The sequence below is a fragment of the Nuphar pumila genome, chromosome 5 (assembly GCF_984573655.1).
Source record: "Nuphar pumila chromosome 5, dmNupPumi1.hap1.1, whole genome shotgun sequence".
Taxonomy (NCBI): Eukaryota; Viridiplantae; Streptophyta; class Magnoliopsida; order Nymphaeales; family Nymphaeaceae; genus Nuphar; species Nuphar pumila.
Window position 1 is genome coordinate 32109480 of NC_143253.1, and position 21704 is coordinate 32131183.

General features: G+C 40.4%; 1 protein-coding gene across 1 annotated transcript; it reads left to right on the forward strand.

The window, feature by feature from the left end:
* The first annotated feature begins 4928 nt into the window (after nt 1–4928).
* Nucleotides 4929–5909, forward strand: LOC149837303 (beta-1,3-galactosyltransferase pvg3-like). Its single transcript, XM_090008011.1, has one exon. The coding sequence runs from the start codon at nt 4929–4931 to the stop codon at nt 5907–5909; it is 981 nt and encodes a 326-aa protein (XP_089864137.1).
* Nucleotides 5910–21704: the final 15795 nt, after the last annotated feature.

The window sequence follows — 21704 nt, forward strand, 5'->3', positions numbered from 1 at the left end:
TATAGTATTCTCTATATGAGTGAGAGATTAATCACTCTATACGAGAATCATATTAAAAAGATAAACATGATATCCTTTATTATTCACATTTTTTAAGGCAAGCATAATAAAATCATTATCATTCTACTTTGGTGAAAACAATAATACTTAAACTTATTTCGCCTTCACAATTTTGAAGAAAATGACTTTAATTGGTGAAACTAATAGATCATGTAACTAGAGGCAATTCAGCATTATACCTTTGAGTATGAACATTCTTCATGGGTTGGTGTACACATCTACTATTATACCCTGTGTGAATTTGAAACATAATGACTTACCTTTGGGTAGAATCATTATTTCATAAAGTCACACACAATCTCAATATCGAATTTTAATATCAACACGGTCCACGAAACCCTTAATCAACAAAACTCTAATCATTTGGGTGATAACGAGAGTAAGTTTATCAAAATCTTTTATCACAAGTTCATGTAAAGCATGTCATAACACAAATAAAGTGTATACATTCATAATCTCATGCTTAAATAATCATAGATAACTCAAAGAACAACATGAAGCATACTTTATATTATGTTAAAGTTACCAAAAAGTATCACTTCAAGAAAAATGCTAATTAGTGACAGAAATTTGCGATGAATTTTTTCCGTCGCAAATTTGCGACAGATTAGCGAGAGAAAACTATTTGTCGCTAACATTCGAAATATTTGCAAAATTAGCGATGAAAATACCTCTCTCGCTAAATCCGGCGCTACTTAGTGATGGATTAGCGACAACATTTTTTTGTTGCCAAAACAATACAAAAAAATGCTAATTAGCGACAGAATTAGCGAGGGAATTTTTTCGTCGCTAATTAGAGACAAATTAGCGACGGAAAAATTTCCTCGCTAATTTCATCACTAATTTTCGATTTAAACCGTCCCACTTGAGGTGCAAAATTTTCCCTCCCCCCGTTCGATTTTAACTGTTCCCACTTGAGGCGCTTCTCAGGACGCCAGAAGTCCTACCCTTCCTTTGACGACGCGCAGCGGCCCCCCGAGCCGTGACAATGGCATCGACCCTCCGAGCGTCCTCCTCCTCCCGCTACCTCTCCCCCGCAACATCCTCTTCCTCCCGGCGGTGCCCCTCGCCAGTCTCCACCGCCCGTCCTGCCTCTCCCTCGCCTGAGGCCCTCTGAGCGTGACAATGGCGTCGACCCCCAGACCATCCTCCTCCTCCCGACGGTGCCCCTCGCCAGTCTCCACCGCCCGTCCCGCCTCTCCCTCAGCGGATCCCGTCTCCACTACGACCCTAGATCCCGTCTCCACTACAGCCGCCTGCGGCTGCCCGCGTCCCTTCTCCCGCCGTAACTGGCTCGTTGCAAAAGAGCGTCCCGACGCCGAAACGTGCCGGTTCTATGAAAAAAAATTGCTCTCTGCCAGAGAACGCGCCAGCATAGAGCAAATTTTTTTTTTACTTTTTTTTTTAAATTTAACGACGGATTAGCGACGAATATTATCCATCGCTAATTTAAAATAACAAAGGACTCGCGATGGATCATGTCCATCGCAAATTAGCGACGAAAGTAGCGACGGATAAGTTCTGTCACTACTTAGCATCGAAAAATTCGCGATGAAAATTAGCCATCGCTAATCCGACGCTAATTCATCGCTAAACCGTTTAGCGATGGATTTAGGTCGTCGGTAATCCACAGGTTTCTTGTAGTGTATGAGATCAATGACAAAAACATGCATTTACGAGTCATATAAGGGATTGAGGTCTTAAAACTGCCTAAATGGGTCATTAAAGACCCTGAATCGGTATCTAAAAACTTTGAACCAGTCACAAAAGCTTTAAATCGATCTAGAAAACCACTGAACCAGTCTGAAAAACCCTTAAACCGGTCTTATAAACGATTGAACCGGTCCCTAAAAAGCCAGGACCTGTCCTAAAATGCATGAACCAGTCTTATAAACCACAGAATAGGTTTTCAAGATGCCTGAATTGGTTTCAACATGTCTAAACTGGTTCCAAAAACCTCAGAACCAATTTTAAGAACCTCTGAACCACTCCCAGAACAATCATATTGGTTTTTGGACCGATTCTGTCCCTAATAGATTAAAGGGTCCAATTCTGAACCTGATTCAACCTTAAAATGGTACTAGGTCCTAGACCGGGTCTCAATGGGTTGAGACCAAACCCGATCCACCCAAAACCCCAACGGGTCTGAGTTTTGGACTGAGTCCGACCATGTCAAACTTAGACTCAATCCACCCAGAACACCTAATGGGTTTGAGTCTTGGACTAGGTCTGATTGGGTCAAATTCAAACCGGTCCACCTAAAACCCCAATGGGTTTGAGTCCTGAACTGAGTCTGAACGGGTCAGACTTAGACCTGATCCACTCAGAACCCTCAACGGGTTTGGGTCTCAGTCCGGGTCAGACTTAGACCTAATCCACTCAGAACCCTCAACGGGTTTGGGTATCAGTCCGGGTCCAACCATGTTAGACTCAAAGAGGGTCCACCTAGAACCCACAATGGGTTTAGGTCCTAGATCGGGTCCGATCTGGTCTGACTTAGACCTAGTTCACCCAGAGCCTACAATAGGTTCAGGTCCTAGACCAGATCCGACTTGGTCAGACTCTAACTCCAAGCCCACAATGGGTCTGAGTCATGGATCGGGTGCCACCTAGTCAGTCATAGATCTTATCTACCTAAAACCCTTAACGAGTCTGTGTCTGAGATCAGATCCCACTGGATCAAGCGTAGACTTGATCCACCTGTTCCCTCTGATGGGTCTGGGTCTGGATTGGGTGCAAACCTAATCCACTCCAACCGAGGAATGCTCTTCCCAAAATATAGCATGTTAGAGATCTCAAATGCCAACAAGGTCTGAACGAAAGTTGTTTGTAATTTAATTGCGAACAACTTTTATTTTGATATTATTGTAAACTTTTATGTTGGTTCATCGAAAAATGCAAATAAAAGTGTCAGACTATGCTTAGACAGAGTTCTGCCAGATATCTGTAGAGAGTAGAGCTGCCAAAAAAACATGCCATAATCCCTCCACACACCTCTGATGATACTCAAATCACTCAAACAAGATCCCCACACATCCATGAACTCAGATCCACTGGCGGATCGTCGATCCTCCGTCAGAGATAAGCAAAATTTAAGGTTGCCTTAGTCGTTGCCTGGGGATGGCCAACCGAATGGTTGTTCAAAGCTACAGTCGCCAACCACAAAAGTGGTATGGGTTATGGCTGCCATGCATGGTTGGCCTCAGGCTACTAGCGACGATGATCTAGCTAAGGTGGCGGGTGGCTCCTAAAAATCCAATTCATAACTGATATCTGACGACCATGCTTGTCAGCGCGCGGTAACCACCACCTTCTTTACTGGGGGGAGGGGGGGCAACACTTTCTGCAGACCCGAAAGCGATGGATCGCTTGTCAATGCTTTTCATGTCACAGTCCGACATCCTAAAACCAAACGAGACTCCAGCGAGGGAGAATAACTCTGACAAAAATAATTCTGGCAAGCACAACGTTGGCACACCCATACCCTGAATATACATAGTGAATGCACGGTGTGGACCCATAACCCAATGTTAGCATAAAATGGATTGTGCAAGAGCCACTTACTAGATGTGGCCTTGGACAATCCAAACAACGCTTCGATGGATGCGAGTGATTGGTATTCTCCTTATCTAATTGACACCCTCAATGAGCACACACCAAAATGTCGAAAGGTGAACCAGACCTTGGACCCAGAGAGAGAAATCACACACATAGGTGATACTAGAATATGGTACTCAACAACCATGTATGCCCTCATAGTAGTCATGCACATAGGTGATACTAGAATATGATACTCAACAACCATGTATGCCCTCATAGTAGTCCTCATCAAATTACTATGAATTAATCCTATTTATCGAGAGATTTGAGACCGGCCTATATAATGGGTATATAATGTGTTCTTAATTAGTATGGGTGAAAGTCCTTAATTAGCATGAATAGACAATTATGAGACCTCATAACTGTCCAGTAACTCTCTCAAAAGTCTCTTAATATGTTCATATCAATACGAGCAGGTTTTGAACCGGATCCGATTCAAAATCTAGGAAATGACACCGTTATGGTCTACCTGTGACCATAAGCTGCGCCATTTGTACCAACAGCACACAGGCAGTCTTGAAGATAAAAGGCAACTAGTTTGAATCACAAAATTGCTGCATCTTAATAGAATTATTTAGTGAGGGGAAACAGTTTCAAGTCAGCCATATACTTTCTATGGCGATATCGCTCTTTCTTTTCCGACAATTAGAAAGGTGCAATAATGATACCTTTCCGCGTCACCGTGACATTGTTTCCTTTGTCAGCCTTTCCTTAATTTGGGTCACTGTGATATTATGTCCTCTTAAAACTTTATTCTAGCTACCTCGCAGCGACATGCCAATTTGGCTGTGTCCATGATGATACGATACAAACACTCACACGTACGGTCTGTATGTTTTATAAATTGTTACTACTTACTTTTTAATAACATTTAAATAAAATGTTTTTTTAAATATTTAAATATTAAAGATAGTTTTTTATTAATTAAAAATTTAAAAGATTTCATGTCTACTTATTCTGTTTTCCAAAAGGATTTTCGATGCCAATAGAATCAAACCCATGTTACGTGTTCTGATATTCATAGGCGGTGGTACATGCACCACTCTGCTTGGTTTTAGTCGCCTGTGTCCACTTAAAAGGCAAAATACTTAACGTGGTTTTCTTCATTCCCCATAAAATCCATTAAAAAGGCAAAGCTACTTAAAAAGTCCACTACACTACATGACGACGCCAACCACGGCGATTCAGACGGGGTCATCTCTCTCTATAGATTTATTCTCCATCTTTTAACTCACCACCTCCTCTTCTTCTTCTTGGAGAAGGAAACAATGGAGGCACGCACCGAGAGAAGCTCCATAATCAGAGTGGTGGTGGCCCTTACGGCCTTCCTCCTCGTCGGCCTCACCTGTGTCTTCCTCTCCATGAACGAGCTCCAGCTCGAGAGACTCATGACCGCCGGTCGCTCCGCGTTCGCTACGTTCACCACCGAAATCTCCACCACCACCACCACCTCCTCTGCAGAAGCACCAGTACCATCACCACCTCCTGCCTTCCGACTCCTGATCGGAATACTCACCCTCCCCGACCAATACGAGAAGCGCAACCTCCTCCGCCTCGTCTACGGCACTCAAACTCCAAAGATCTCCCAGATCGACGTCAAGTTCGTCTTCTGCAACCTCACCAAGGACGACCAGCGGGTGCTTGTTGCGCTCGAGATCATGCACTTCGATGACATCATTATAATGAATTGCCCGGAGAATATGAACGATGGCAAGACCTACACCTTCTTCTCGAGCTTGCCGGACATACTTGATGCTCCGGCCGGTTCGATGCCACCGCCTTACGACTATGTTATGAAGGCCGACGATGACATATTTATCCGGCTGAACCGGTTAGAGGAGTCACTGAAGGACAAGCCCAGAGAAGACATGTATTATGGGTTTGTGATACCCTGTGGAAGTATGGACCCTTTCCATTTCTACATGTCCGGTATGAGCTACATTTTATCATGGGACCTGGTGGAGTTCGTTAAGAATTCCAGCTATGCAAAGAACCATACTGTAGGACCCGAAGACATGATGACCGAAAAATGGCTGAGGGAAGGACACGTGGCGAAGCATCGGTACAACAATAAGCCGGCGATGTACGATTACCCGATCCACTTGCCAGGCGACCCGTGCTCGCACGACTTCATCCCGGATACGATCGCGGTGCATCGCCTCAAGGACTCTACGAAATGGGTCCGGACCCTCAATTACTTTAACTTCACCAATAATCTCAAGCCATCAAAGCTGTACCATATTCCCTAGTGGCTTCCAATTTTTATTTCAATTCAATGCAATTTTTTTTCTTTCATCTTTGAGGCCAGGCAACAGTCAAGGCTCAGCCCGGCTCAATTCAAAGCGGGGTCTGACCCAGCCCAGGCCTACCGTTGGTCAAATAAGGCTGGCAACAGCAATTAGTCCTGCAAGGGCACATTTGGAGGTTGTAGCGAACAGGTTAGGTAAAGAATGATGAGGGCAGATCTGTCGAAGTTGTTCACTAGGGTGATCTACGATCGATCCTTATTCTTTTGGAACGGAAGATCGAGTGCTATATATTTGAAATAAAGAAGTCAACAATAAGGTAAGTATGTAAACAATATCATATCACGGGACTTGTTTTAACTTTCAAAGCTTGTAAAAGAAATTTAACTCCGTAAAGGAAAGGTGCTTTATATATATATATATATATATATATATATATATATATATATATATATATATATATATATATATATATATATATATATATATATAAGAAAAATATTTGCTACTAGTGAAAGTAAAGAATTAATGAGCTAGAAATCATAAATGCAAGTTCTATCCATTCAATCTAACCACATAGATGTGTTCAACATGGTTTGTTTGCTAAGGATTGAGCCTTGGACTGTGCTTTTCTGATGTTAAAATGTGATCTTTTGAGTTATGAAATTTTGGCACATTGTGGGCCATTGATTTTTAGACCCCTTTGAAAAGCTAATTACTTGTCATAATCACATGATTCAAAACAAGTTTCCTACTAAAAAAACCATGTAGATCACATTCATAACATTTGATCTATAAAAAAAATGAAAATTGTTGAAGAAAAGAGTGATTTTTACTCGTTAGGTCCTTACCTTTGTTAGTAGCCAGAAAGCATTGTTAGTGATCGTGACACTCGTTTCACTAAAAAGTTTTAGAGAGAGATATTTTATTTGATGGGTTCAAACTTCCACCAACATGAGTTTTTAACCCTAAATTGATGGTCACACCGAGAGAATTAATAGTATAATGAAGGAATATCTTCGATATTTTGTTAATGCAACCATAGAGATTGAGTGGATTTGCTTGGTATTGCTCAATTCTACTATATTCTTTAGAAGTGTAAGTCGTCTGGCCACTGTCCATTTGAAGTTGTAATAGGACAATAGCCATAGACTCCACACTCTTTTGCTACTCAAGAATGTGAAAAAGTGTCTTATGCATACCAGATCGTTAAGAATTGGTAGAATCTTGTAGACTTAGAAAAGGTACATTTGAACAAGGCGATGAAGCACATCAAGAAATAAGAGGACAAGAAGCATCGACTTGCAGAGTTTCACATTAGAGACAAGGTATTGGTGAAGCTCTTCCACGAAGGCACGACTATCTTTCAAGATCACCACCGAGACCTAATTCACAAATATAACAATCACTTCACCATCACAAGGCACGTTAGAAACTTTACGTATAAGTTGGACTTATCAACAAAATTTCAGGTGCATCTAGTATTTTACGTGTTCAAACTGAAGTCATTTCATGAAGACAAGATAATTCGTAGTAGAGCATACCTCAAGGTGCTCCCATTCTACATTGAACACCTTTAGCAACCAAGTAAAGAAGTACTTAGTGCAGTGAAAATGACTACTAGAGAGTGAAACAACTTGGGATCACCAACTCATAGAGAAGTACCATGCCCATTTGACGTCGAGGATGCAACAACTTAGGTGGGAGAGTGTCTTCTAGGCCACAAAGTTTTTTACTTTGTTTATTTGATGTAATACCTCTTCGCCCTCTCTAAGTGTTGTAATCAGCTTTGCCTTAAGGTCTCTTATGTATTAAGTGATAAATAACCCTTTGTACATGCTTTTTTTTTAAAGAAGTTTATGCATTCTTGAATTCTTTCATTCTTGCTCTCTTGATCTCGGTCTTCTCTCTCCTTATGTGATTGTACGAGTGTGTGCTTATGTTACTGCGCTTACGTGCGCATCGAGTGACTGCTTGTGCACATTTGTGGCACTGGAGAGGGCAACCTTCAATGTTGGAGAGAACCAGGGCGAGTCATGGGGCCTTTGCTTTTAACCCCATGACAACAGAGAATGCACCTTTCAATTTTAATTATGTCGCTCTATGCCAGAAATTTAGACTGCTTTTTTATTTTTTCGATTCATAGTAGCTGGGGAATATCCTCACAAAACAAAGTTTCAAATCTATTACATTTTATTTGCCCTGTTGAGGACGCCAATCCCCCTGACCATCTCCCACCTTAGTAAGCATGAAAAAAACACTTCACATGATGATAGAAGGCCTTATAAGAACAAATTACACCAGAGGATAATTACTCAATACATGACTCCACAAGTTAACAAAAACTCTCCCTTCAACTACATCTCGTGACTGGGCAACCCAGGCCTCATTGTTTGCACAAATAATCACCTCCTTATTCTGAAATTGTCACTTAAAAAGACAAAAATCAACCACTGCCATCTCTAGAAAATTAGAATCCAACCCCCTGAATATACCAGCGACCACATGCAACATTCTTAAATCACTAAGAATTGCAATAGCTATTCAAAGGTGTGAAACTTTTGTCGATCACCTGAATGGTAAAGAGCCATGTATGATAGGATTTTGACTAATACTAAGTCTGAAAAAGGTAGATTAAAAAAGAAGAATCATCCAAGAGTCAAGTCAGTGTAACGACTTATAAAAGAACAAAAAAAAAGTTTGAGTCTCTCAAGTAAAGCTAAGAGCAAATTCAAAATCATAGATAACTCAATAACATAGGCTATGACACTGAAGAATGTATTTCTCTTTAAGTACAACATTAACAAGTTTGAATACTACTAGTGGCATCCCTTGCTGCATGTGCTGTTGGTGATAAAGAGGTTTTCCTTTGAATTGTCCAAAAAAAAAACAAAGAAAAAGTGCCTAGGGCAGTCAATGGTTTGACCTTGGGCAGAGCGCAGGACTGACTTTAGGTCTGATACTAGGTTCAGGTATGGGCCTGAATGTCCCTGGCCTAGCTAGGATAGCTGAACCAAATCGGCCAAACCTGGTAAATGTTCTATTTTCCTAAAAATATTTCAGCGTATAATCCTTGGCCTGGATCAGATATATGGAGTCGGACTCATGAGGTCCACTTTACAAAACTTGCAGATTTGGTGTCAGATATGATTAGGTAATTCGACCCATGTATGTGTGATTCACATGCTCGTACCGTGGGGTTGGTACTGGGTCTGGTCAGAAAAGACCGGATCCGTTGACAGCCCAGATGACGGGTGAGGGCTGGTGCGCGTACCGGCTTATGATGATGGTGTGCACGTGAAATGCACAATTCCCAAACATAAGTAGGTCTAATGTCACTTGCATAATGCGCTGAAGTAGGGTGGACTTTGTGGCATATACACGTATGCGTTTCTTTATCTTTACATTTGCACATTTTTTTTTTAAAGGCAAGCTGGGGTTTTGCAGACCCTTACCAGTTATGCAACTATACCATTGGGTTTTGAACCTGCAACGTCCCAACACAATGTGACGTTCACTAGCTGCTCCTACCAGACAAGCGCAGCCCCGTATTACAACCAAAGGAAAAATTGATAAATATTTAAAAAACCAGTAATTTTTGTTTTATCTAGAAACACATGCTTAAATTTTGAAATATTAATTGCGTGCAAGAAATTTCTCCATTTCGTGTGGGCCAAATGCTTAACAACCGAGTACTGCATCTGCTCTCGAGCCGCTTTGGTGGGACAAAAAAAAGATGATAAAACAATGAAACCATCAACCAGGTGTCATAAATATCGACGAGATTTTTAATTTGCAAATATCATGTATAATATCTCAAGAAGATAACAATGTTTTAGAATATTACTTACCCCAATTTTATTGCAATGTTGACATATTTCTTTACTTTTTTATTTCTTAATGTATTTATGCATTATGTAAACATTTTAAAATTTGTAATTTTAATTTTTTGCCTGTTAAAATATAATAATTAATTTATCTCGACGTTTTCCCATGCCAAGAAACCTCTTTCAGTAAGGTTTCATACACCAAGTGTAGCTCGCCTACAAGGGCTTGGCATCTCTGGCTAAACTTAACCATGGTTTTCACTCGACATGGGACGACCCTGGTTAATCTCTTTTTTGAATGGAAGCATATATCGTAGTATATTAGAGAAAAGGAGTTGGTACAAAGAAGTACAAATGGGTGAGCGAGTGGTCACCCAAACCCTAATAGAAGAACCCCAACGAACTGTGTGGCCAGATCCCAACCCAACATAAAGTACTTGCAGAAACAAGTATAGGTTAACCAGCCCTCCCCCAGGTGAGATCCCAATCCGGCCATTTGGATCTCGTCCTGTAAAACACCTGACACTTGACTTGCGCAAAATTCGTTTGTAGGTCACAATTACAACCTCTAAGGATCCTTTCCAGCCAAGTTTGGTCCGCTAAACAAACATCTACCTCTAAACTTGTGGAGAGAGGGTCTCCCAATGAATAGGTCCCTAACTAAACCCAGACCGTTCCAACGCTGGTCGAGTTCCCCTGTACCCGCATAGCCTTCATGAAGGGGCATTCTCAAAACAGATGAAACGATGACTCTTCATAAGATAGGCACATGATCCACCTGCTCGGCAACCTAACCCTTGCCTTTTAACCAATGATTATGTGTGTTTGGGGCCGCCAAAGTTTTTCACTTTGTTTACTTAACCCTTTTGTACACGCTTTCTTTTTGCTACAAGAAGTTTTTTGCATTCTTGCTTTGTCTTCTCTCTCTTTATATGATTGTACATGTGTGCTTGTATTACAGTACTCATGCACCCTTCAAATGATTGCACGCATTTACTGGGCACTCGAGAGGCTAGCCTTCGATGTTGGAGAGCACCAGGGTGAGTCATGAGGGTCTTCGCCGGTGACAAAGTAGTGGTACTAGGGCCTTGTCGAAGCTGAGAAAGGGATTCAACATCTACTGTCGAGCGAGCCAATGACAGTAGTTGATCATGTATTCGAAGATGACTGAACTGCCTTTCAAGGAAACTCACAATCACAAGCAGAAAGAGACGGTTTCAGGGAGTCAGGTTCCTTTTGAAGAAGATTTCATGTCGGATGACTACTTAGCAGCTCTGGTGAATGATGTTGTCAAGCTAACGGATATTGTGACCAATGTAGAGCAGTTGGTTAATGATGCAAGCAATGCTTTTCTAAAAATTGATCACAAGATCAAATTTGCAGTGGAAGGAGTGGAGGACTCTGTGTTCGAAGATCTACTAGAAAGAATTAACACTATGGTCGAAGAAATAGCCGAGGTCCGCAGAAAGAATGACCAGCTATAGAAACAGTTGTGAACTATCTCAGTTGGAGAAAGTGCGGCACATGGGGATGGCTCGTGTGTCAAGTTGCATGAACCTGCAAAGTACAAGGGTACTCGCAATTCGAAGGACCTAGAGAACTTTATTTACCTGATGGACCAGTATTGCAATGGTGCTGGAGTCGAGGAAGATACATATAGATTGTGCACCACAATAATGTACCATGTGGATGATGCGATGATGCGGTAGAGACGTTGTCAAGGTGATGTTGGGTTTGGTCTCATAGTAGTTAATTTGTAGGACGATTTGGAGCGAGAATTAAACAAATTTTTTTTTTCAATGAATGAAGAAAGAATGGCTCTTAACAAGTTGATGACATTGAAGCAAACTAGGTCAGTTCATAACTATATATGTCAAGGCTTTCACCTCATTGATGTTGGACAACGAGGATATGACCAATGAAGACTGTAAGTACCACTTCATGTATAGACTATAGGGGCGGGCTGCTACGTAGCTGAATTGGCAAGACCCTCTAGATCTCACTTTGGTGCTTGCTGGTGCCAAGTGATTGACTGAGATTGATCGATGTGATAAGATATTTTAAAACAGACCATTCAGAAATGATTGTAACAACAACAACAACAAGAGGGATAATATAAGGAATGGTCAAGGAAATAATGCTCGCAATGGGAACCGATAGGGTGATAACCAGCAGATTCATGGCCAGTAGGATGGACAAGCAACAATCAACATAGGAATAACAACTACAAAGGGTAAGATTATCGTCGGCGTGATTGTTATCACTGTCACGGTGATCACTGGATTAATGAGTATCCCAACAGAAATCACGCTCAAGGGAATGTAGATGACCACAAGCCTAGAGCTACAATCGTTGTTTAAACTGAAGAAGGGTGTGCTGCTACAGAAGCACTGATTGTGGGAGTCGTGCAAATGATGAATGCCATGAAGGTGACACCTATCATCAAACCACTCATAACCAAAGAGCTTATATACTTGAAAGTACTTTTAAATGAGATACTTACTAAGGCCTTGGTAGACACAAGTGTCACGCATAACTTTGTTTCTCTCGAAGAAGCAGTGTGACTGTGATTTCATTGGAAAAAAAAGAGTCGGATTAAAGCAGTCAACTTTGAAGCCAAATCCATCTATAGTGTTGTCCGCAATGCGCCAGTACACATCCTTAGTTGTTCTAGAAGGGCCACATTTTCTGTAGCCCTAAAGGATGATTTAAAGGTCATCCTTGGAATGGAATTCATGCGAAGCTATAAGGTAGTGTTGATACCTACGTTGAACGTTGTCAGTTTTGAGGATGAGAAATAATTTGTCATGATTGCCATAATGCCTACAGAAAAGCCCTGCGAGCGTTTATTGTCTATGCTCTAAATGAAGAAAGGTCTGAAGAAGGGTGACGAGACCTTGTGACGATCCAAGATCTAGAAGTAGGATATGTTGTTGAAGTCTCAAGGGCCTAAGTGTCGATATTAAAGGAGTTTGGTGATATGATGACCACCAAACTGTCGAAGAATCTACCTCTACAACATGAGGTAGACCATCAAATTGAGTTGCAATCGGGTGCACGACCACCCATGATGGTGCAATACTGTATGACGACTACTAAGATAGTGGAACTACGAAAGCAACTATCTAAGGCACCCTTTGAAGCACCTGTGTTGTTTCAAACAAGGCACGATTGGTCAAAGCGTTTATGCATTGACTACTGAGCATTGAACAAATTGGCAGTAAAAAATAAGTATTCACTTTCTTTAATTGTGAGGTTGTTTGATCAGTTTGGACATACCCAGATCTTCATAAAGTTGGACTTGAGCTTAGGTTATTGGCATATAAGAATTGCTAAGGGAGATGAAGCCAAGACTAATTGTGTGACACACTATGGGGCATTCAAGTTTCTCATGATGCCATTCGTCTTGATGAACATCCCTATAATTTTATCTACCCTAATGAACAACATATTCTACTCATTCATTGACAAGTTCATCGTGGTTTATCTAGACGACATAGTTGTGTACAACAAATTGATGGAAGAACATATTCAATAACTTCAAATTGTGTTTCAGACTTTGAAGGATAATGAGTTATACGTAAAGCGACAAAAGTGTCTATTTGGCCAAAATGATGTACATTTTCTTTGCCATGTCGTGAGGGGAGAGATGCTGAAGATGAATCACCAAAAGGTCAAGGTCATTTAAGAGTGAGAGTCGCCTGTTATGGTTCCCGAGTTGCACTCTTTCTTACCTCTTGCCAATTACTATCAATGATTCATTTAAGGATATTCACTAATAGTTGCCCCACTTACCGATTTGCTTAAGAAAGATAGGCCATGGTTATGGACTGATATTTGTCAAGAGGCCTTCGAGAAGCTGAAGTGTATCTTGATAAAAGAACCCGTGTTGCAGATGTCTGATTTTCAGAAGGCATTTGAAGTGCAGTCTAATGCATCTGACTTCACGATTAGAAGGGTGTTGCTATAAGAAGGACATTCCATCACTTTTGAAAGCTGCAAGTTGAATAATGCTGAGCAACACTATAAAGTTCATAAGTGTGAGATGTTGGCTATCATGCATTAGCTCTGTGTGTGAAGACATTACCTTCTGGGGTCATAGTTTATTTTGCAGATTGACAATGTTGTAACAAGTTACTTCCAGACCCAGAAAAAGCTCAGTCCGAGACAAGCCCATTGACAGGAGTTTCTAGCAGAATTTGACATGGTCTTGTAGTATAAGCCAAGCAAGATCAATGTCATTATTGATGCATTGAGTTGAAATGCAGAACTTATAGCATTGCATGAAGGGGAAAGAACACTAACTAACCGATGAGCAATCTTCTCCAATAGGTTCGAGAATGATTAAGAAATGATCCGATGGCTCAACAACCTGTCACTTTAGTGAAAAAAGAAAAAACCCTGAGGTTTCAGTTGGAAGATGATTTACTTCACACCACTGAAGACCGTTTGTATATCTCGTAGTGGGGTACTCTGTGGAGGCACTTGATACAAGAGTGTCATAACATGCTCTAGTTGGAAGATGATTTGCTTCGCGCCATTGGGGACTGTTTGTATATCTCGTAGTGGGGTACTCTGCAGAGGCACTTGATGCAAGAGTATTATGACACGCTCTAGGATGGTCACCTAGGGCAGTAGAGAACATTGGTGTTATTGGAGCGTGCATACTACTGGCTGCAGATGCACAATGATGTTAATGAATACATGTGTACTTGCTTGATTTGTCAACAAGATAAGGTCATTAACGAGAGACTGATAGGATTGTTGAAGCCATTACCCATGGCGAGCCATTCATGGGAGCGTGTCACCATGGACTTCATTGTCAGTTTGCCTACTACATAAGGGTGCAACTCAATTCTTATGATTGGATATATGTTTTCAAAGTATGTTGTCTTCATACATACCACTCTACTTGCTCAATCACTGATACTGTGAAATTGTTCGTGTGGTACATGGTCAACCATTAGGGAATCCTAGAAAGCATTGTTAGTGATCGTGATTCTCATTTTGGCCAGAGGTATTGTGCTTGATGGGGACATACTTGCACTTCAACATGAGTTTTCTTTCCCAAATTGATGGGTAGACTGAGAGGATCAACATGCTGGAGGAATATTTTCGGTACTTTATAAGTGTCAAATAGAGAGATTAGGTGGATTTGCTACAATCTTTAGAAGAGTGAACCTTTTAGATATAGTATATTTGAAGTTGCAACACGACAATAATTGCACTCCCCACTCTCTTGTTTCTCGAGAATATGAAAAAGTGCCTTATGCATACTAGTTTGTCAGGAACTAGGAGGATACGACAGAGTTGGTGAAGGCATACTTGAACAAGGCGATGAAGCACATGAAGAAACGGGCAGATGAGAAGTGTCGACCTGTATAAGGTATTAGTGAAGCTCTTCCCCAAATACACAATTATCTTTTGAGGACATACTGATGCCTCATTCATAAATATGACAACCCCTTAAACATCATAAGGCTTGTTGAGAACTTTGCATACAAGTTGGACTTACCAACAACTTTTCAAGTGCATCAGTCTTTCACATGTCTAACTTGAAATCATTCCATGAAGATGAGAAAGATCCATAGCATAGCATACCTTAGCGTGCTTCTATGGGTGGGCATTGGGCTCGGGCTCGGGCTAGCCTGGTCAATGGCCATGCCCATTTACTAACGAGTTGGGTTTTGGCTCAGTTCTTAATAGGCTCGGGTTTGTTTGAAGAGAAGCCCATTGGCCCAATCGGCCAATGTTAAGCAGACCAAGTCTCGCCCGGCTTAGCCAGGTCAAATCTTAAAATGCATAAATGCTTGACTGAAAATATGGGTTAATGAGAGAATAGCAAGTTCCCATGCAACTAATTTCTAATTAGTTCAACTCATTAGATAAATAGTAATAATTAACAAATAGCAAGTTTTCATGCAACTAATTAGGTAAATAATAATAGTTATCCAAGTTACTATGTAATAGTTAATTTTTAAAAAATTTATATTATTAAAAAAATAATAAATAACTCAGGCCCATCGAGCGGACCTGGTAGCCTGCGGGCTGGCCCAAGCCTGGCCCACATATATAATGGGCCAGGTTTCAGCTCGATACCTAACAGAATGGGCCTAAAATCATGGCCCAAACCCAGTCCATGATGGGCCAGGTTGACTTGGCCCATCGAGCTGCCAAGCCAATTGCCCACCCCTATGTGCTCTCATTCCACAATGCACACTTTCAGCAACCAGCTAAGCGAGCAGAGAATCAGAAGTGATCCCCAACCACTCCAACAACTACATCAACGATGTAAAATAGTATTTGGTGCAGTGAAAAGGACTACTGGAGAGTAAAGCAACTTAGAAGAAAGCATCTAGCATGAGGAAGCACCATCAGCTCATGGAGGAGTACCTTGCCCGATTGATGTTGAAGACAATGCCAAATTAGGAGAGGAAGCATGTTCCAGACTAAGTTTTTCACTTTGTCTTTGTCTTTTCTAAGTGTTGTAATGGGCTTTGCCCTAAGGTCCCTCATGTACTAAGTGATACAAAACCCCTTTGTACATGCTTTTTTTTGCAATAAGATGTTTTTGCAATCTTGCCATCTCTTGTTCTATGCCTTCTCTCTCTTTACATAATTGTATGTGCGTGGGTTTGTGTTACTACGCCATCGAGTGATTGATTGTGTGCATTCAATGTGCACTTGAGAGGCTAACCTTCAGTGTTGGGGAGCACTAGGGCAAGTCATGAGGGCCTTCACTTTTAAGTTGTGACACTATGAGAGCATCAAGAAGGATGAGCCATCCTAAGTATGATGCCCTCAAAGGTAGCCCCCCACCCCTACTATGTGTGTTTTGGCAGCCATTGTGTTGAGGGTGCACACAATACCTAATAGGCAGTAGAAGTTGTGAATTCCCTACCATGCCTGTTTCGACAACCATTGCATTGAGGGACAACAGTGGTTAATCAAAACCCATGGGGGGCGACAGTCACTTAGGTTGCATTAAACAAGTGTAGCTTGCCTACGAGGGCTTCACTTTTCTAGCTAAAAATGACCATGGTTTGTCAATTAACATGAGATGACCATGGTTCAAAACCCATGCAGGGCCACCTTTGCCGCAAGGTCAAAGTTAGGTGTGCTCTTGGTTGGGTAGGAGATACCTCAAGAGTTTTTCAAAGGGAGGCTTGCTAATGCAGTAAGTGATGCAAGTTTTACACTTCGCCTTGCCAAAGAAGAAAAAAAATCGCTATGAACAAAACTTCAAGAAAAACATTCAATGAGAAATTGCCTTGAAACATACAGGTAATTATAGTTTATATATGCCAAATCCTCTCTATTTTGTACATGTGTTCATCATTACTTATTCGGCAAGTGACTTTTTTGGCCGGCAAACGTTGGCACAAATGGTTGCCAACCTTTCGTTATCCCTCTGACCCAAAAAAAATGCAACTTTTTTGTGAAAGACTTGAATGGTTGTTGAATCATTTCCATGTGTTTATATTTGCACAATGCTGCTTAATCTTCATTGACGTTTCCCATATTGGATGCCCTCGCAACCCTCAAATGAGATTTGTGAAGTGGCGGGCACCTAATTTTTAATTTCTGACAACGGGTGGTGCATGTCGGACTTAGGTGGGTTCTAACTAGGTTTTAACACAAAAGAGGTTGGACAAAATCGGGTAAGTAGAAAACATGTTCTTTTTTACTCATACTGGTTTTGGTAAAAAAATTAGTGCTCTCAAATAGGATCACTAAAAATCACAAAATTTTGTGGGGAGGCTTGGGACGTGTAAAAAAATTATGTAGAAAAATTAGAACCAAATTCCTGTGGTTCGATTTTATAGACTGTGGATCAAACCACAGGAAAACGGGTTTGGACAGTGTTTCAGGTTTGATAGGATCTGGTAAAACAGATGATTCCTCTAACTGGAATAGAGTTTGGGGCTGGTTTCTGGAGGGTTGGTTGTGGACACTTTGGAGCACCTATGGTTAAAATTTGAGGTTTAATTGAGGTTGGGTTAGGGAGATACGGTCTTGAGAAGTCAAGTAAAAATCTGTAGTTTACAACATATCCAAAACTGAACATAGATTGGGTTTCAATGGTTTGGGCAAGGCAAGGCAAGGCAGGGAACCAACACACTTACTGAACCTAGCTGATTGTCCTAAGGGTCTTCTATGGTCTTGGTACGGGTGAGAAGGTCTATGTTGCATGGTTGAGGTTGAGGATGGCTTGAACACGGGCACCAAACTCAAACCACTTGAAATGGGCCTTGGCAAGAGCCTTGGTCCACAATGAGTAGGTTGATTGCAATAACCAACCAACCAAGAGCACACAAGTCAGAGAGAGACTCAACTAGATAGAGAAAGAGGGCCTAGGGGCCAAGGGAAAGAGAGGGATGAAGGCCAATTAAGAGAATGAGATTAGAAGAGAGCCTAGGGGCTTAGAGTGAGAGATGAATTTAGAGAGAACACCTCCACTATTGTTCAATTCGCATTTTATATCTGTTAAAGGCATCTACACTACTATTTATAGGTTTCTAAGACAATTTACAACTTTTCATAATCTCAAGAAATATTAAAGACAAATTTGCAAAACCAAAGAGGCTTACTCTATTTTTGGATAGAGTTTGCCACTCAACAAGGTCTCATCTAGGGACCTTATTCCCTCCCCCCTTGCACAGCCATTTAGGCATCTCCCAAGGAAAGATTGACCCTCTTGGTGGGCTCCACTAGGGTCAGCTGGCCCCTCCTTGGATCTGGGTCATTCCTTAATGTTCCGCTCTATCTAAGACTTAAATGGATCTAGTCTGGATTGGATTCACATCATTCTCTCACCTTGGATATTACCTAGTCCACTAGGCAAGTTGAATCTCATTGCAAGCAACCCTCCCGAAGCAACTAAGAATGTTTTGAACTGTGCTTCTTCCATTCGTTAAGATGGAGCATCAATAACATGGTTTTGGGATCCTTCTTGTATTGCAATTCAAAGTTGTATCCCATCATCTTAGCAACCCATTTATATCGGTATGGGATCAATATATGTTGTTTCATGAGATACTTAAGACTCTTGTGGTTGATGTTGACCACGAGTGCCTTCCAAGAAAATATGGTCTCTATTTTTTTAGAGCGTGCATGATTGCGTGCATCTCCTTCTCATAAGTTGATTGAGCCTTGGCATGGTTTGAAAGGTTGTTACTTATTAAAGCTAGGGAGTGGCCTTCTTGCATTAGCACCACTCCAATTTTGTTGTCACAAATATCGGTCTCAACGATGAACTCTTTGCAAAATTTCAAAAGAGCTAGCACAACTACATATATAACTTGCATGAACTTCTCGAAAGCAAGCTCAGACTTTTCTAACCAAGAAAATGTGTTTTTCTTTAACATTAAAGTCAAAGGGGCGGCAATGACCCCATAGTTCCTTACAAACCTTCGGTATTAGCCGGTATGTCCAAGGTACCCTCTCAAGGCCTTGAGAGATATGGGTTTAGGCCAAGAGAGCATGGCCTCGATCTTGTTGGGATCTGCGCTCATGCCTTGCTCGTCCATAATATGGACAAGATAGGCCACTCTCGGATGTCCAAAGTTGTACTTTGATCTTTTTGCCATGAATTAGTGCTCCTTAAGGGTTTGGTTGATAACCTAACATGTTCCAAATGCTCCTCCCATGTCCGACTATAGATCAATATGTCATCAAAAAATACGAGAATATATTTTTAAAACATTGGATGGAAGACATCATTCATGATCCTTTGAAATATGGTGGGGGAATTAGTCAGCCCGAACAACATTATGAGGAACTCAAATTGTCCATCATGAGTCTGAAATGCTATTTTTTGGATGTTTCTATTTGCCATTCGGATTTGGTGGTAACCTGATCAAAGGTCTATCTTAGTGAAGACCCGAGCTCCGTGCAACTCATCAAAGAGTTCATCAATGACAAGAATTGGGTGATTGTCCTTCATGCTCACAGTGTTCAAGGCCCTATAATTCATGTAAAAATGCCAAGTGTTGTCTTTCTTTCACACTAAAAGTATGGAAGAGGAGTACAAACTCAAACTAGGCCGGATCATCCCACTATCGAGCATTTCCTGGACAAGTCTTTTAATTTCTTTAAATGAGTATAATATGATGGTCTTGGGATTTTTGAGGGGGAAATTTGATCACCTCAGCAAACACTTCCTTAAATTGATCAAGGATTTTCTACAATTCAGGTCGCACTTCTTCTAACTCTTCCTATTTGTCCAGGCTCATTGTTCGATGGTGTAAAGCAAAGCTACTTGAGTTGCTCTAAAGATCTTGAGAGCTTTCTTAGAGCCTATCTCATTTGCTCCCCTAGGCCTTTGGGCTTTTAAACAAATGGTCTTTCCCCCAATGTCAAAATACATTTTCATTTTGTTGAAGTTCAATTGGACTTTTTCCAAAGTTAAGAGCCAACTCAGTACCATCGTCATTACCATTTACTTTGTTTCCCAAAGTTCAGTAACCCATGTCCTATTTGTTTTCTTAAAAGTCTTTAAAAAATGCTTGGCCACTTGAAAATATTAAATATTAATAAGTTTGATGCAAGCCTTGGAATTATGAGATTAAAGTGCATCAGAATGGAAAGTCTCGGGATTTTATGCATTTGGAGCTCAAATTTTTGAGGCTACATGGCCAAGGAGTCTCCCTTATTTAGAAGTTTCTAGAGCCTCAATCTTTATAAGATTAAATTGGCAGCTATTAAAGCATGAACTTATAAATGTGTTTCTATAACTAGTTATTTAAAATTTAAGGGTCAAACAGAAGATTTATTCTAGTAAAAAAGAGTGAGTTTTTTTTATTTTATGATGACTTCAATTAGGGCAAAAAAATGAAAAGTGAAGTTAGACCAATATTTGCAAAAAATCAAATTGTTGCTAAAAGATGTAAGTTACATTCACTTACTTTTGCACTCACGCTTCTCACGTCTTTAAAACTTTACATGGTAAGTATTAAGTGAGATAAAAAAATTCATTTTCAATATTTGTTCTTAGAAATTTTAGCAAGGGGCAGTTTCTTCTTTAAAAAAAAATGGTAATCGTGTTAGTCAGGTCATCATTTATATTGCATTTCATAAGTTTCACAATAGCGCTCAACATTATGTCATCCACTCTTATCAGTTATAAATGTCATCTTTGTCCTATTATTTGTTTGTCATAAAGTTCTTTAGCATCATGATTTGATTGTCTCATTAGTAGCATTCATATTATAGTTAATCATTTAGCTTGTCTCATTTGACCTATAAAGGTCTACATCTTAATCCTACAACAATATTTGTTTTAACAATTTTCTATAATCTTTTGTTGATTTTATCTAAATTGGGTTTTTCACAATGCATGGATCATTGTCATAGATTTTGCATAAAGAGTTATTTTGAGTCAATCTTTTAAAATATATCATTGTCCTACTGCATCTTGTCTACTTGCTTGTTACGTCTTGAGATTGATGGTTGGTTGTCAGCAAGACCTCCCACTTTGTACGATTACTTATTACATCAAAAAAACCTCATGTGAAACAAGGTTTCTGCTTTATCTTGAGAACGATGGTTGGTTGTCCACAAGACCCTCCCACCTAGAATGACTAATTGTTAAGGCAAATGAGAAATATTCAACAATGTATTTTGTCAGCAATCATTTTTTTATCAGAGATGACTTTAAGAAAGCTAATATTAAGTATCTTCCGCATTGTTTTATCAAAAAGTTTATCTTTCATGAGTCAAAAAAATTGTCTTAATAACTTGCTTTTTGATCACCTTGATCAAAATGGATGAAATCAGAGCATTTCATCATACATTAGCATGTCATGTCATATGCATTTTTTTGCATGTTACTTACATATTTTTGTGTAGGTGATATAGTTCTTAGGAACCCAATTATCCAATTATGTAAGCCTACCCAATCCTATTTTAGGATCATCTTGTATATAGATGAACATTAGGTCCATATGTTGTATCACAGATTGATGGAGCA

Excerpts from the sequence above, each read along its gene's own strand:
- LOC149837303 (XM_090008011.1), top strand. The coding sequence starts at position 4,929 with ATGGAGGCACGCACCGAGAGAAGCTCCATAATCAGAGTGGTGGTGGCC.